The following is a 17,888-nucleotide window of genomic DNA, read 5'->3' as shown; positions in this document are numbered from 1 at the left end:
GTTCGATTCCCAATTCTCGGTCAGGGCACAAGCCCAGTTTTTGGGTTTGATGGGGGGTATGCAGGAGGCAGCCAATCAATGATTCTCTCTCATCACTGATGCTTCTCTCTCTCCCTTCCCTTACTCTATGAAATTAATAAAAATATTTTTTTAAAGGGGTATCAACAACCTAGAACGGGGACAGTTCACTACCTACTCAAAGGCAGCCTCCCCCCTCCCAATCTGATGTCTTGTCTTCGCCCTCCTCCTCTCGGATCAGGTGCACTTGGCCAACCAGGTGAAATAGCCCTCCTTTCCAATGACTGGCTCAGAGGAATGAGAATGTGACCTGGTCTGGGTGAATGCGATGGGAAGAAATGTCTTTCCTGAAACTCGCCCAACCTCTGGACCTATTTTAAGAAATAATAAATCTCCCTATCAAGCTCGTCTATATTGGTTTTCCTGTTTGGGCCAAAAATTATATACAACAATGGACACCAGTGTGGTGATTGGGGGTGGGGAGGAGAGGAGGGCATCGAGGGGGATAAATGGTGATGGGGGGATTATATACAACAATTTGATTAAGTATTTCTCAACATAATAAAAGATAAGATTAACTTTGTTTTAATATTTTATTCAAAGGCTTCAGTTTTAAACATCTGTAAGATATTTTGCTTTTAACATAAATTTAACTTCAAGTGGCAGAAGGAACAAAAATATGTCATGAGACTACGTTTCAGCGATACATCTTTGAACAGGGAAACAGAAAACTCACCACCACCAAAACAAACTCTCTATCAAACAAACCTAATTTCCTAGGCATGCCTGTGTTTTAGTTTCCTCTAGGTAATTTGTTGGAAGGAAATTACACTTTCAGAGAATCAGCCCTTACAAACAGAGCGGCTAATCTTTCAAAAAATAACATCCAGTTGCTAGATTTTCAAAACTTTCAAAACCCAATGGAAATGTCTGGTTGTCGGCCAACAGCGTCATGCTCAGGTCGGTTTCACTTCACAGGGGACAACTACAACTCATTTCTGTAGGCAAATGCCAACGCTACGTAGAACCAGAAACTACCGCTGTTGTTCCCAATGTGTTGACAATTGTCTTATTGCTGAATTGTACAGGATAAGTTTTCTTTGGCAGCTTTTTATACTATTGATTAACACAACTGGACAACTAGACAACTATAAAGGTTTGGGTTAACTTAGTGTTTCGAAAATTTCAAAACTTCATTATAATGACTTAAATATAATTTCTTATAGATGCTAGAATAGGGAAGTCTCCAAACACGCCTAATGTCAATATAATAGACAACAAAAAAATTGCTAACTAATCACTACTAAAAGTTTTACAGTTGTATGTACAAGTATATAATTCAACTCAAACACCAGTAAAAATATTACAATATTAATTCCAATCCTCTATCAGATTTTCTGTGATAAAGCACAAAAGTTAAATGTAGAAACTAACATCTGGGTATCTGTCAATTTTTCTGGAAGGCTATTTGATCATATGGATTCAAAGTGACCTAAATCAGCCAGAACATACTGTGAATTCTTACCATGATGCCACATAAAATTAAAGTATACTGATAACTTAGTCATTTTAATTCTGTTCTATGGAATAAGCCTGTTTTGGAGGCTTGGCACAATACTACCAAGAAATTTAAACGAAAAGCTCAAGTCCAGGTGTGTGACTAGAAAGTCTTTTCTATATTACAAACCAACGACTTAAATTATGATTGGCTTCCACTAATCACTGGCACTCAAAACCCACACCAAGTGAAGCGCAACGAGTGCAAGAAGTGCACTCAGGTACATTCACGTGACGGAGACCAGGGTGGAACTTAGCCCGCAGAAATTCAGAGGCCTCTAGGCAAACCTCTGTATGCAGGCTTTCATGAGTAAGACATAGAAAACGATTCAGTTTGGTAACTTTATGTACAGCTTGTTTATAATTCCAAACAAGGGGAGCTGAAAATTTCCTAGGTAAAAGCCACAATGAAGTCAAATACCAAATAACAGTCTTACAAACTGGTCTCGCTTGGGAGTCCAGAGAACAGCACCTGGGTGATGTTGGTCTAAGAGATGCCCTCTTCTTGATCCATCATTTCTGTTTTAACGGAAAAGACGTCTGCCAGCATATGCTTGGGAATTTCCGAGCCCCTGACTTTCAAGGCATAGCACGCATTCTCCACTTTGGCCAGGCTCTGCTTCAGGGTGTAGAGCTTCTTGGAAACCTCGTACGGGCCGGTGTTGCCAATGAATGAAAACCCATCATACACCTGGCGTAAGAACTGGCTCACTTCAAAGGGGGTGTCGATGTCCCCGTTGCCCACACTGTTAATGCACATCCGCATCAACTCGCCGGTCAGATCGGCCACTCCCAGGAGGTAATCGACAGGGGTGATTCTCAGTCTCCAGGTACCAAACTCTTTACCGTGAGCATCGGAGCAGGGCTGGGAAAAGAACACACACACACACACACACAAAGAAAACACCCGGTGAGGAAGAGGGAATACGCATGTGTCGCATTTATTATAAGGTACAAACCAACAGCCGATCAGCCATGCTAATCTTCTCTAAATAGGACCTTCCAGGAACTATTTTGCTTAACGACCATTTGTGATGTTCCAAGAGGAATTCATGCCTTGGGTAGGGAGTTTAATGAAATTAGTTCAAGGTAACTTTGAAATCTAATACTGTATCATTCTAAAGTCAACTATTTCCAACTTCACCTGACATACAAAATAAAGTTAAAGCGTTCTTAAACAAGGCCCAACTACTTTACTGCATGACAAACGTATTAGTTAAATAACAAATCTCCAAGCCCTCCGTGTTTGTGATTATTCTCATCTTCCTAAGCCACTCGGCCTCCGCCTCTCTCCTATCCCTATTCAGCACTGACCATCCTCATTGATCACTCTCCTGCTACATCCTCCTCAGTTGCTTTAGGCTCCTATTTTTCTACTGCACCCAGAAAAAACACAGCCTGAATCAATGTTAAAACCTACTTTTGTTAGTACTTTATTCAAGTGGTCGAGTCCCACTGGGCTGAAAGATAATAATTACATCTGCATCTGTAGTTTGTCCCACTATAAATGACTCACCAATCCTTTCACTTTATCTTAGATGATTCTCTCTCCAGTCTCCTTAGACATTATTCCAAACCGTCATCACCTCCTCACCCCCCTACTTAATCCCAAACCTACTGTCAATGGCCTGGTCATGTTGCCAGGTCACCTGGCACAAGCTCTCTCTATGGCCTTATGCCTACAAAAGAAAACTTTGGTCCACACCCATCTTTACCTTCTATCCTCCAGTCTCAGGTGATGAGTTGTCCCTCCTCTTGTTTGAGGTTAACTCTTCCAAATGACCTTGACCCATCTCCTCCCACCTCTTCCAGGACCTTGCTTCATAAGGTGTATGCCCTTGGGCAAGTTATGTCATCTCTCTAAACCTCAGTTTCCTCATCTGTAAAATGGGATAACAGTACCTACCTCAGAGGTTTATTTCAAGGATGAAATAATATTTACCAAGTTCTTGGCATTGTGCCCAACACAAAGTAAATACTCAATAAATGTTAGCTGCTATCAATCACCATTACCATGATCATGTAAATCTCTCTCCACATCCATTTCTCTCTACATGCTGCATTCTTTCAGGAAGAGGCGATGCTTAAATTGTTATTAAAAGCCTGTCTGAGACTTAGGGGAAGTCGCAATCACAATGGAGGCCACTCTAGAGAGGGAGCTGGCTGCAAAGGCCTGCGGGTGACAACTGAGTTGTACAGCTGAGAAACTAGTGAGGTTTTCTTCCAAGTCAGGTTTAAAGGAAGAAGTCGCCCTAACCGGTGTGGCTCAGTGGATAGAGCGTCGGCCTGGGACTGAAGGGTCCCGGGTTGGATTCCGGTCAAGGGCATGTACCTTGGTTGTGGGCACATCCCCAGTGGGAGGTGTGCAGGAGGCAGCTGATGGATGTTTCTCTCTCATTGATGTTTCTAGCTCTCTATCCCTCTCCCTTCCACTCTGTAAAAAATCAATAAAATATATTAAAAAATAAAAATAAAGGAAGTATTAGTACAGGATGAGTCTAGAAATATAAATGATATCAAGGCACATTTAGCAACGTGAACTTTATAGATAACAGAGTCGCTGAGATGTAAGCAGGGAAGTGGCAGTCAAACGGGGGTATTACTAAGATCACTCCATACTGTTGGACTACTCCTCCGAGACCATCTGGTCCAGTCCTCGCAGTGTGAAGTATGAGATGAGATGAGGTCCAAGAAACACCAGAGGGAATACAGCTAGTTACTGACAGAAATGAGTAAGTGTACAAAGCCCGCTTCCGGTTTTCCTGGTGTCTTTAAAACTACCGCATGACGTCAAGTGCCTGCTATGTTTCGTTTCTATTAACGGTTAGAGAAAAGGCATCTTTTTAGGAAGGGCAGGTAAACTGCAGTAGTGGAAAGAGGGCTCCATCGCATAGGTCATTTATAAAAATAACTTTTGCTTAAGAAAATATTAATGTTCTTATTTCTATCATTAGACAGGAGGAGTTCCCTGGTTATAACTAAAAGTTGATTTTGGAGAAAAAAGCTTGTTAAAATGCATTTCCTCCTTTATAAACTTCATATAATTTAAAAACTGAGAAATGCATACCTTCCTTAAAGTTTCTGTCATGTCAAATTAAGTCTCCCGATTTCAATATGAATATTTTAGCTAATATTCAAGAAAACATTATTTCTATAGCTTCTTACATCTTCTGACTCTGAGTAATTTTTAAATACTAAAACAGAAAAAAGATACAAGAAAAAAACTTTAATTTTAAGTATACTAATATGTCAAGAAATATCAAATATTTAAAATCTCACCTCACTGCTTGGATATTGTATCTTGAGACCCAGGGCACTAGTTTGCATTCAAGACACCTGGTTTCCAAGCTTGGCCATCACCCTCAGCAGTTGTGTGGCTTCTGAGAAGCCCATTTTCTTGGCTGTAAATGAGGGTGATCATTCTTGCCTCATTAGATTAAAAAAGGATGAAATGAGCCCTAGCCGGTTTGGCTCAGTGGACAGAGTGTCGGGCTGCAGACTGAAAGGTCCTGGGTTCGGTTCCTGCCAAGGTCTCCTACTTTGGTTGCAGGCTCAATCCCAGGCCCTGGTCGGGGCGTGTGTGAGAGGCAACCGCCCCATCATCGATGTTTCTCTCTCTTTGTCTCTCCTCCTCCCTTCCACACTCTCTAACAATCAATGGAACAATATCCTCAGGCGAGGATTAAACAATAAAATAGATGTATCTTGAATTAAAGCCAATAAAGGCAAGACATTTTTTTCAAAGGTAGTTTAAAGGGCACACAGTAAACACAGTGAAACCGAAACTGAACTTACAGTGGTCACTCAGTCATGCTTCAGGTGGACAGGGTGACTTGTCCTCCCTCAGCACACCCACAGCTGTTCTTGTTCTATCCACTAACTGAAATAGTTAAAAAGGCCATTTCCCTGCATGGGAATCTATGAAAGCACACTTCAGAAAGAACAGCGCCATCTCAAAATTCCTACAACTATCAGCCAGTATAAACCGCCTACAATCATTATACTGTTATATGAATGATGTCATAAATGTGAAATACGGTTTTAAATGCTTACAGTCTGATTTTCTTTCCCACTGTCTTCTGTTGTAAATACCAATTGTTTATTAATTTCATCCATACTGATAAGTGATCGTGTTTTGATAAAGTGTTGAAAAGAGACGGCCTCCACATATTCCTGTAGTCCTGAAAAACCAACCAAGAAAATTACTGAAGAAAACCATTAAATTAATAAGAATGTCATGAAGACTTCAAGTGGCGCATCGCCTGGCTAAACAAAAGCTTAGTGCACGCCTACCAAGCGCTAGCACTGGGTTTGATAGTTGGCGACATTTGCAACAGCATGGATGGGCCCTGAGAACACTATGCTAAGTGAATGAGTCAGACAGAAAAAGCCAATAACCGTGTGATTTCACTCATAAAACTGAAACCTGTGAACACAAACAGCAGAGTGGTGGTTGCCGAGGGAAGGGAGTGGGGAGAGAAGGGGGTCGTAATATGAGGTGACAGGAGAGGATCTGACTGTGGGTGTGGGCACTGGTGCAATAGACAGATCTTGTAACAGAAACCCACACAGGAAGCCTGTATGTTCATGTTGACCAATGTCACCCCAATCCATTTAATAAATAAAACAATGTTTCAAATTCATCTGTGGTGTCAATCTCTCTTAATGGGGTGGTTATCAAATATTACATTTCCACGCATATCTAGTCGTTATATAAGTTGTCTTTGGGGTGTGTTTGATTAAAGTTACTGCAGAGATGAGGTGGCCATTTCTACTCTATAGAAATTTTCATGATATACCATGGAGAAAGTTCAAGGCCACCTGGCCCCAAACACTGAAAAGCATTTCTGGGTCACATGTAGGTTAAAGGATGTTTAAACAAGTTATGTTTCAAGCTGATGAAAAGAACATCCGCTATTTTCAGTGACTAATCCCCAAGGTGAAAAATTTCAACCTACTGCCATATCCCATCAAACAAGGCCTTCCCCTTCTGCTTTTGCCTTGGACGGAAGCCAATGAGAATTATTTACAGAAACAGCTGCCAGTAAGAGAGAAGTTTGTAGGCTCCTTTTCTGTCATTTGTTATTTTCCTCCTCGTTCTTCTATTAGAATTTATACAAGGAAACCCAATTAAAGGCTTCTGGTTATTTTTGCTTATTCTTATAAAGGTGAGCAGACAAGACAAGAAGTTCCATTATAAATTCCAATTTCATGTCTGCACTTTTTTTCCAGGCTTTCAAAAAACTGTCTGCCATATGCCCCCAGCTCTCCCACTCCTGGGTGGATACCCCAGAGAACTGAAAGCATATGTTCCCACAAAGACTTGCAGGTCAATGTTCGCTCATAGCAGGAACTTCACTGAACTTCAATATACTCATTTGTTAAGTACAAACAACCCACACTGTAAGATTTACGTAGAATAATAGATCAGGTACAAGGACCCTCCTCTGTCACTTGAATTACACTGAGAATAATTAAAATAAGAATGACAGGTAGTAATTTTTGTTAGAAATATTTTATAACTTAGAATGCAGTGGGGCTTTTTGTTCTCGTTTTTGTTTCAATGTATTAACTCACAATTATAAGAGGCCATTATTATTCCAAAATGTTACTCCAATATGCACTACACTGAGTGGCCAGATTATTATGATCTCTGAATGCATAATAATGTGGCCACGCAGTGTATATCCTATATAATAAAAGGCTAATATGCAAATTGTCCCCTCGACCAGGAGTTCGACCAGCAGGCAGGCTGGCCAACCGCCCATGTCCCCTCCCCCTGGCCAGGCTGGCTGGACCGCACCCATGCATGAATTCATGCACCAGGCCTCAGGCCTCTGATATATAACACACACACACACACACACACACATACACTGAGTGGCCAGATTATTATGCGTTCAGAGATCATCATCATCTAGCCACTCAGTGTATAATAGTAAAAAGTAATAGGTAAGTTTTGTTAATGGACCACTATTCTTTATCCTATTAAGGCATTGTAAACTAAGACAGTTTGTCAAGGAATAAGGACCTCTTTGACTTAGTGCATATGTTAAGTACTATGGAAAAAGAGCAACATCAGAGCCATAATGTGGGTGGGTTTATAAGGAAAAGCTTAATATTGGGGGGAGCAGAGTTTAAGCAAGATAAAGCCTTTACCTGGGGTTAGGTTCAGTCAACATGCAAATCACACCCTGTGGCACGAAATCCATGGCTCTACTTACTAGCTTATGACCTTGGGCAAGTTGCTTAACTCGTGTGAGTCTGAATCCCCCACTTAGGAAGTGGTAAACATTATACCTTCGTCTTAGGGATGTAATAAAGGCCATGAATATAAAAAACAGTAGCTAAGAAAATATCTCTTAACTGGCCCAAAACGTCCACTCAACTCATCATTCACATTCTCAGGTAAGAGAATGAAAATATCAGTTGGGGTATGAACTTAGCTTCGTGTACGAAAATGAAATGACAATTTTTATCCTCGTAGTGATATAAACTAAATACATATATCTATGTAAACATAATTTATTTTCTTTGACACGTAGGACATTTTCTCCAACTGTTAATTTTTCAACAAGAGAGAAAAACAAAAAATTGACACGGCACAAAAAACTGTTAAGTGACTTATTTCAAGCAACTAATGATTCGCTCATTTGTTTAACCATCCCTTGGGACAATCTGTAATCTACTCTGATAAGAAGTGTGCAGAAAACAGACCTAACCTTTTGTTGTTGTTCAATTATGAGTAGGACCGCTCAGTGTTTGAGCTCACACAAGTGTCCCGTAGGGAATTGCTCTGCGTGCCATTAGCACTATTCTTAATGAGGAAAAGCAGAGAACTCCTTTAGTTCAGTGCCAGAATGGTTTTATCTCCAAGTCAAAAGAACAACTATTTGGAGCAACACCAAAACAAGCATTTAACAATTACAAACAGCAAGCTATTCATAAGCATCATATTGTTAATGCTACGCTAATGATAAGTAACCTGTGTTTTATCAAATAAAATATCTGTCAGCAAATTTTTAAGTCCCAGATACCTCTTCATTTGACTGATTACTTAACTTTTAAGAAAAAAAAATTCTTATTGCTTCAACTTAAAGAACCTAGTTTTATTTTAAAGACTTGTTATGAGCCCTAGCTGGTTTGGCTCAGTGGATAGAGCATCTGCCTGGGGACTGAAGGGTCCCAGGTTGGATTCCAGTCAAGGGCACATGCCGGGCTGAGGGCGTGGTCTCCAGTAGGGGGTGTGCAGGAGGCAGCTGATCCATGATTCTCTCATCATTGATGTTTCTGTCTCTCCCTTCCTCTCTGAAATCAATGTGTGTGTGTGTGTGTGTGTGTGTGTGTGTGTGTGTGTGTGTGTGTGTTTATTTAAAAAGAGTATTATTGTGGATGTAATCTCCCAATACAAAGAAATGCTCTTGAAAAGGATCTAGGAACTCATTAGTCAATAGTGATTTTTCTATTTAAAAAAAAAAATCAGTTACAGCCCTGGCTGGTTTTCTCAGTGGTTGGAGCGTTGGCTGATGACCAAAGGGTCTCAGGTTCTTTCTCCCTCCCTCTCACTCCCCCATCTCCCTCCCTTCCATTTTCTCTAGAAATTAGTGGAAAAAATATCCTTGGATGAGGATGAAAAAAAAAATTACAAATCACAAACAGTGAAGTGTATAAACCTTAAATGTCAAACTCAATGAATTGTTACTTATGTGCACGACTATGTAACTCCATCCAGGTAAACATGTAACACATCCCTGACACTCCAGAAAGCTCCCTATGCCTATGGTCAATCACTCTGCCCCAACTCCATGGAGGTAACCCCACCCTGCCTTCCTCCCTAGGTTAACTCTGCCTTTCTGAACTGCACATAAATGGAATTATCAGCAGGGACTCTCTCACGTCTGCTAATTTTGCCCAGCAGGATGTATGTGAGCCTCCTATTTGCTGCTGTGTATGCTTAGCCGTTTTTATTGCTATGTGGTAGTACCTTGTACAACGACACCACAATTTATGCATTCTCATGTTGATGGCACCTAGGACATTTTCCAGTTTTAGGATATGAAGACGATGGCTGTTAGGAGCTTTGTCACACATCTTTTGGTGACATAAACCTCACTTCTCCTGGGTGCATACCCAGAAGGGATCATAAACTAGACACATCTTTGAGCTCGATACTGCCAGTTTTTAAAGCCGTGTCTGTAACTCAGTCGTGCTGGTGAATGGCACTTCACTGTGAATGCTCTAGTGAATGATGACGCTGAGGACCTGTCCACATGCTTATTAGCCAGCGGCATATTTTACATTTTGAGGCCTATGTTCAAGTTGTCTGTCCATTTGTAAATTGTCTTCTGATTTGTAGGAATTCTTCAGACATTCCATGAGTCCTTTACCCAACATCTGTACTGCCGTGTCTTCTCTCAGACTTCAGCCTGCCTTTTCACTTTAATGATCTCTTCTGATACACAGCATTTCTTAACTTTAATAAAACTCAATTGATATTTCCTTTAGCGGTTAATGCATATTTGTGTCATTTAAAAAAATCTTTCCTACCACAAATTCTTGAAGATAATTTCATGTTTTCTTCTAAAGGCTTATGAGCTTTCCATTTACCCATCTTCCCACCAATGCCTCTGATCTTCTCCCCTAAGCCTGCCAACTCTGTCATACCCAAGGCTATACTATGATTAAAAAAAAAAAAAAAAAAAATCCCTGTTAAAAATTATAAATTATGAGGATGGGAATGTATCTCCTTTGGGGATATCCCATACTGACTCCTCACAGAACTATCTCAGTCATCACTCCAGTTTCTAGTAACACCCACAGCTTGAACTGATGGGTACAGGTACTCTCGAACTGATATTCAAAGGTATTTCGAGTGGTTGCCAGAGGCAGGGGGTGGGGAGTGGTCAAATGGGTGAAGGGATTCAAAAGGTATAAACTTCCTGTTATAAAATAAACAAACCACGGGGATCTATTATACAACACAGTGACTGTAGCATTGCATATGTCTAAGTTACTGAGGGAGTAGATCTTTAAAGTTCACCACAAGAAAAAAACAAAACTCGGTACTGTGCATGGTGATGGATGCTAACTAGACTTACTGTGGCGATCATTTCACAATACACACAAACATCAAGTCACTGCACACCTGAAACTAACATAATGTTGTATGTCCATTACAACTCAGTAAGAGAGAGATAACTATTGAACAACAACACCAGACATCTCAACACACTACAAGACGATGTTTCTGAAAAACAAGAGCTGAGATTACAAATGTTGAAACTAAAATTGGATACATATTGACAAATACACAATGAAGTATTTGCTACTGACCTGACCCCAGCTCAGTGGAATCAGCATTGGATAGAAAGAAATGGAACTTTCATAAACTTCTGTAACAATCAACCTCTGACTTTGTCTCTGCAAACTCTGGGATATGCCTGGATTATACAGTCTCTCCTCTCTCCTGTCAGTGTTCTCACGTTAAAAAACGATGGCAGGGAGAGAATCAAGCACTTAACCCTTTATGCAACTATTTTGGACCCTTGAACAACACAGGTCTGAACTTACAGGTGGATTTTTCCCCAATAAGTGTGTACAGCACTGTAAATGTACTTTCTGTTCCTTATGATTTTCTTAATACCATATTCTTTTCTCTAGTGTACCTACTGTAAGCATACAGCATATTAATCATAACATACAAAATGTGTGTTAATTAACTGTTTATGTTACCAGTAAGGCTTCCGGTGGACAACAGCCAATCAGTCTGGGAAAGTTATATGTGGATTTTTGTTAATCCTCACGTGAGGATATTTTCCCATTGATTTTTAGGGAGAGTGGAAGAGAGAAGGAAAGACAGAGAAACATCCACGGGAGAGAAACACATCAATTGATTGCCTCCTGCACGAGCCCCAACCAGGGTCCGGGCCCTGGAGGAGCCTGCAACAAAGGTAAGTGCCCTTGATTGGACTCGAACCCAGGACCCTTTAGTCCACAGGTCGACACTCTACCCACTTAGCCAAGCTGGCTAGGGGTACATATGGATTTTTGATTGCCGGGGGTGGGGGTGTTGGTTGGCACCCCTAACCCCTGTGTTCAAGGATCAACTATAATTTGCAAATGGTGATAATCACCAAGATCCAGTATTCCCTGGAACTTTTAAAATGAATACAAACTCAGTGCTACCCTAAAATTCCCCGTGTAGAGGCACACCAGAGATGTTTGGATCCACCTGGCTAGGTGATATATTCTCCTCCATGAACCTACTAAAGCTGAAACTTTAGAGCACCAGTGAGCTACACCCATGCTGGGAGATCAGTGCCCCTTGTCTGAATTCACTCTACACATTCAAGAATAAAATCATTGAGAAAACAGTTACTAGGAAACAGACTTTATTAAAATCTATCAAAGACTGTAACTGCACTTTTAGAAAAATAAAGCCAATTAAATGTTTTTGATTACCTTTACATTACTACTCAACAGTCCCAATTTTTAAAAGCCAATAATATGTCACCAAGTACCCATGAAATTCATGCAGCGCACACATAAATCATGTAACACACTATTTTAAAACGGTAGCGCTGAAGAGAGCTCACCTGTCGTAATGGCTCTATGGAACTGATGCATCTCCTCTCCCAGGAGCTCCTGGGCCACCTGCAGTATCTTTTGTCTGACACCATCCAATTTAATTTCCGACTCAGTCAGTATTTCCTCCATATCAGGAGCGCTACAACCAAGATATTGGGAATTTTTAAGACATCAGCCAGATGCTTTATAGAGGAAAACTGAAATAATCTAATTATCCCTTAACACAGGCCTAAACAAATATTGTCTGTATTTTAGATGCTAACTCAAAACTACAACTGATTTTATTAAAACTATGTAAACACATGGAAAATGCTGTAACATACTATTACATGAAAAAAAAAGTATACAAAGCTCTGTATAATCATAACTATAAGAAAAATTACATGGGGGAGCAGCTGGGGAGAGGTCAATGGGGGGAAAAAGGAGACATATGTAATACTTTCAACAATAAAAAAATTTAAATTTTTTTTAAAAAGAAAAATTATGTTCATAACAATATGACATCGGGATATGTCTGCTTTTAGTCAGGATGGAGTGACGTGGGCAGAAATTACCCTCCCACCAAAAACAACTAAAAAGAAAAAAAACAAAACATACAAACTATGGTTCAGACACTGGACAACAGGCAGCACGGGACAGTGGTCCCCGAGAGAGAGGTGAGGAACAGGACCTGTGCTCTCTGACTGTCCTATCTTAGTGCCTGGAAACTTTCCAAGTGACAGCGCAGGAATGAGAAACCTACACGGAGCCTAGAAGTCTCCCTGAGAAAGTATTTTGAATGGAATGAAAATGAAAAACAGCGTATCAAAAGTTCATGGAGCCGAAACCGGTTTGGCTCAGTGGATAGAGCTTCGGCCTGCGGACGGAAAGGTCCCGGGTTCGATTCCGGTCAAGGGCATGTACCTCGGTTGCGGGCACATCCCCAGTGGGAGGTGTGCAGGAGGCAGCTGATCGATGTTTCTCTCTCATCGATGTTTCTGGCTCTCTCTCCCTCTCCTCTCTCTTCCTCTCTGTAAAAAATCAATAAAATATATTTAAAAAAAAAAAAGTTCATGGAATGCAGTTAAGGCGTAGAGACTCAAAAGGGAAAGTTACAGCACTAAATGTCTACGTTAGAACGGAGAGTTCGGCTTTGATCTCAGCTTCCACCTTGAGAAACTAGAAAAAGAGGAGCAAATGAATCCAACGCAAGCCCGCAACGGGAAGAAACAAGTCGGGGCAACTTAAGTAGGAAAATGGAAAATGTCATACAGCCAAGATCCTTTAAGATCAAGAACATGGAGCCAGACAGATGAGGAAAAAGCACACCGATCACCAACATCAGGAATGAGAGATGTCACTACAGAGCCTACAGAAATGAAAGGATAAAGAAAAAACATTCCTGCCGAAACCGGTTTGGCTCAGTGGATAGAGCGTCGGCCTGTGGACTGAAGGGTCCCGGGTTCGATTCTGGTCAAGGGCATGGACCTTGTTTGCGGACACATCCCCAGTGGGGGGTGTGCAGGAGGCAGCTGATCGATGTTTCTCTCTCATCGATGTTTCTAGCTCTCTATCCCTCTCCCTTCCTCTCTGTAAAAAATCAATAAAATATATTTAAAAAAAAAAAAAGAAAAAAATTCCTTGAGACACAAGCTACCAAAACTCACTGATCAATGTGCCCGCTGCTAACGTCCTCTGACCCAATGCTCAAAAACTAAGTCATGGAATATTCTAGCAGCTAGTTAGAACCGCTTCCACCTGCAAGGAAAGTTAGAGTATTTACTCACCTTGTAATCCTGTGGAGCAGAAAGATTATCCTTTTACTTTCTACAGTTATATCCCGACTAAGTTTTACAAGTCTCTCATATTTGTCATGTCTTGCATCGAGTTCCTGCTGAAACGCTAAGAATACATTATGATGACCATCAGCGTGATTATTCTGTAAGTAAAGCCTATCACACAGTATTGTTACTACTCATAACAAAGCAACTCTTATTTACTCTACAAAGAGCACAACGTCATCTTATTTGTTTTTAAAGTACGTGGAAATTAAAGACTCTGCTGGTAACTAAAATAGCCTTTGTTTACATAGACATATGTTTAACTGGGTTTTACCACTCAGAGCCTTATAAGGAAACTGTGAACACACATCTATCCATCCAAGGTTTACTGACAGACAGGAGTTCCCACTCTGGGCAAAGGGCTCCAGCCAAAGCAAAAACACAGTCCGTCTTCGGAAGTCTAGTTGAGGCAACAAAACCAATGCACAACGTGCCCGGGCCCTGGGGCCAGAGGGTGCGGGTACCCTGTCAAGGGCATGTACCTCAGCTGCAGGTTTGATTCCCGGCTCTGGTTGGGGATCCTGTGGAAGGCAACCAATCCATGTTTCTCTCTCTCTCTCTCTCCATCTCCTCTCTGACCTCCCTCTCTAAAAAAAAAAAAAAAAAAAAACAATGGAAAAAATATTCTCAGGTGAGGATTTAAAAAAACCATACACACTTAAAAAGTTAATTTAACAAGATGTATATATACACCTAATGTGTGTGTGTATATGTGTATGTGTGTGTCTCCCTGATACACATACACACCTGATATATAGTGATGTGGCACATAACGACATCCTGGTCACCAATGGACCTCACCTACAAGGGTGGTCCTATCCTATCCTATATAACAAAAGCCTAATATGCTAAGTGTCTGACCCCTGGACCAGCCACTACCATGTGCACTGACCACCAGGGGGCAGACGCTCCAACCAGTGGGTTAGCTTGCTGTTGGGGTCCAGCCCCTCTGCTCAGGACATGCCCTGGAGCCCACCAAAGTATTTCTTCTAAATAATTTCCTTTAGATGTGCACAAATCCATGCACCGGGCCTCCAGTAAGATTATAATGGAGATGAAAAATTCCTCTTGCCTCGTGACGCCATAGCCATCCTACTTAGTAACGTAGCCCACAGCACTGCGCCCAGCACAGCCGTCCAGCACATGCAATTACAGAGTGGGCGTAAGTGCCCGTGCATGGCACACCCACGGAACCACCTGGGGATGCGCCTCTCCCGTGGCCAAGCAGCACGGGTGAATGTGTGTGTGTGTGCTGACATATATCGGATACGCGATAATTTTTGGCCAGATGGCATTCTGTCTCATGTCAATTCACCAACGTTTACCTGTGGGCCCATAACGGGGGGAAGCGGGGAGAAAACCAACATTTTTGTCATCTTGACCTGCAGGCATGGCTGACCTCGCACTATCCAACCCCAGGAAAAGGAATCGACCCACAGAGGCGCCTCTTAAAACTCCCAGCCGCCCTTTTCTTCGGCGCACGGTGGCCAAGGAGCCCCCGCTCCGACCTCTTTGGCTCTCTGCCTGGGCCAGCGCGCGCTCCAGGGAACTCACATTTGAAGGCCACCATCACGGGTGACGACGCGTTCACGTCCTTCCCTTCCCTCCGCTGGCTGTGCGGGAAAGTGTCGTGCTTCCTCTTCCGGAACCCTCCCGGTCCTGACGCGGAGAAGGAGAAAACGGTCGGACAGGCCCTCCTCCCATCACCCAGAGGCGACCCCTCGGCGTCCCGCCCCCCCTTCCTGCCTTGGGAGCTGGACGCCCACAGGGCCTGGCCTCGGACGCTCCCGCGGCCCCCTCGGCTCTTTTCCGCCCCCCCCCCCCAACCTTAAAACTCGCTCGGCCAGGCCACCCCCAATAGGTGCCTTCATCTGGCACGCGGTGGAGTATCATCACCCCACTAAGTTGTTTAAAAACAGCTCGTGCATTGAAGGAAGTGAAGGTGTTCAATGGGACCAGTGTGTGTGTGGTGGAGGCGGGGAGAGGACAAGGGGGAATCACCAGGTCCGCCGCCCCCCGGCCTGCACAGCGCGAGGGCATCCCTCGGGAGGGGAGGGGAGGGGAGGGGAGTGGGAAATCCTACAAAAAGCCTGGAGATCCACCCCCTTTGGGTAAAGAACGCCCAGGGCTGTGGAAGACGCCACCTTCTTTGTTGCTCATGTCGTCACGGCCGGAGGCGAGACGCGTCAGAGACAGAGGGTCTCTCTCGGACCCGGGAGAGCGCGTGAAAGAGCCTGCCAGGGGCCCTTTGACGTCGACGCACGAGCCGGAAGCGCGCGGCCGCAGACACTCAAAACCCGCCTTCTCCCTCGCACACTTCCGGTCTGCGTCCAAGTCTCTCAGCCACTAGCTCCGCCGCGTGCCTGTCCCGGAGGACCTCGCCTCCGCGTGCCCTCTGCCGTGCCTGACGACAGAAGCAACTCTACACGCTTCCCAGAGTGCGCTGCTAATAAATAAGACGATCTGTCCTCTTGTAGGTGAGGTCTGTGCAAAGGTGGAAAAGCAGAGGGAAATGTGCGTGATTTTTTTTTTTTTCTTAAGGCGCCTTTGGAACACCCTCGCGTTCCCTCAGCGAGGACCCAGCCTCCAGCGCGGTGCATAGTGGGAGTTGTAGTTCGCCAGCGCAGCCGGTCCTGCTGGGCTCAAGCCAGACTGGGAGGAAGGAACAACCCACTTGGGCGCCTATGGGAAGGTCTTCTTAGGATGGGGGTGGAACCTTACCGAGTTACTTTTTATTTTTATTTTCTGAATAGATTTTTTATTTCAAAGATGAAGGGAGAGGGAGATAGAAACATCAATGATGAGAAAGAATCACTGATTGGTTGCCTCCTATTGGGGATCAAGCCCACAACCTGAGCTTGTGCCCTAACCCGAAATCGAACCACGAACCTTTCGGCTCATGGGACGATGCTCAACCAACTGAGCTACACCGGCCAGGGCAGATTGACTTAATTTTTTTTTTTATATTTTTTATTGATTTCAGAGAGAAAGGGAGCGGGGGGGGGGGGGGGGAGAGAAACATCAGTGAGAGGGAATCATTGATCAGCTGCCTCCTGCATGTCCCCAGTAGGGGGGCAGAGCACGCAGCCTGGGCATGTGCCCTGACCTGGAATCAACCTGTGGCCTTTTGGTACATGGGGTGATACTCCAACCAACTGAGCCACACGGGCCAGGGCCTGGGCTGCCCTCATATTGCCCTGAGACACCAGTTGGCCTGGCTGTTGCTTCCATGGTGATCTGCCCAAGACGGTGTAGGGGAGAAGCCAAGTTAGAATTTAAAAGCTCTGGTCTTGCCCTAGTCGGTTTGGCTCAGTGGATAGAGCGTAGGTCTGAGGACCGAAGGGTCCCGGGTTTGATTCTGGTCCAGGGCACCTACCTCCGTTGCAGGCTCCTCCCCGGCCTGGGCCCTGGTCAGGGCTCATGCAGGAGGCAACTAATCGATGCATTTCTCTCACATTGATGTTTCTCTTTCCCTCTCTCTTCCACTCTCTCTAAAAATCAATGGAAACATATCCTTGGGTGAGGACTAAAAAAATAAAAGCTCTGGTCTTGGCCCCAGACTGAGGCCCCACTGGCCATCCCCTCAGGTGGGTCCCTTCCTTCACACACAGTATGAATCCTCCCAGCTATACCTGGGTTTCTCACAGCTTCAGGTTGGGTCCTCTGATCCATGCTTCACTACCACTTCTGGCGTGGGGAGATCGATGGCTCGCAGCAGCCTATCCTGGTTGCCTTCTTATAGGAGCCTATCTACATCTTCTAGGCCTTTCTCTCTTCTCCAGCTTTATAGACAAACTTGATTGTCAAATATAGTGAATTTTTTTGCAACGAACAGCACTTTGAAGGATGCAGTCTTTTGGAAGCTCAGTCTGACTTGGACTCTTTGAAACAGGGCTCCGTGGAAAG

The 17,888-nt window shown here is 43.4% G+C and overlaps 1 protein-coding gene across 1 annotated transcript; it reads right to left on the bottom strand.

Annotated features, from left to right (window-relative positions):
* Positions 1 to 592: 592 nt before the first annotated feature.
* On the bottom strand, positions 593 to 16,275 carry TSNAX (translin associated factor X). The gene is made up of 6 exons (XM_080651244.1): positions 16,127 to 16,275; positions 15,537 to 15,641; positions 13,929 to 14,043; positions 12,171 to 12,301; positions 5,629 to 5,756; positions 593 to 2,440 (listed from the first exon to the last, which is right to left on the bottom strand). Exons 1-6 carry the CDS (start codon positions 16,140 to 16,142, stop codon positions 2,063 to 2,065), a joined length of 873 nt encoding a protein of 290 aa, XP_080507370.1. The 5' UTR covers positions 16,143 to 16,275; the 3' UTR covers positions 593 to 2,062.
* Between the last annotated feature and the right edge of the window lie 1,613 nt (positions 16,276 to 17,888).

This window comes from Plecotus auritus, assembly GCF_963455305.1.
Source record: "Plecotus auritus genome assembly, chromosome: 14".
NCBI classification, from domain to species: Eukaryota; Metazoa; Chordata; class Mammalia; order Chiroptera; family Vespertilionidae; genus Plecotus; species Plecotus auritus.
The sequence above is the reverse complement of the archived record's forward strand: the minus strand, read 5'-3'. Positions and strand labels throughout refer to the sequence as shown.

Coding starts and splice junctions, on each gene's coding strand:
- TSNAX (XM_080651244.1), bottom strand. Junction 12,302..13,928: donor CTGCTCCACAGGATTACAAG/GTGAGTAAATAC, acceptor TCTTGGTTGTAG/CGCTCCTGATATGGAGGAAA. Junction 2,441..5,628: donor GTGGGAAAGAAAATCAGACT/GTAAGCATTTAA, acceptor TTCTTTTCCCAG/CCCTGCTCCGATGCTCACGG.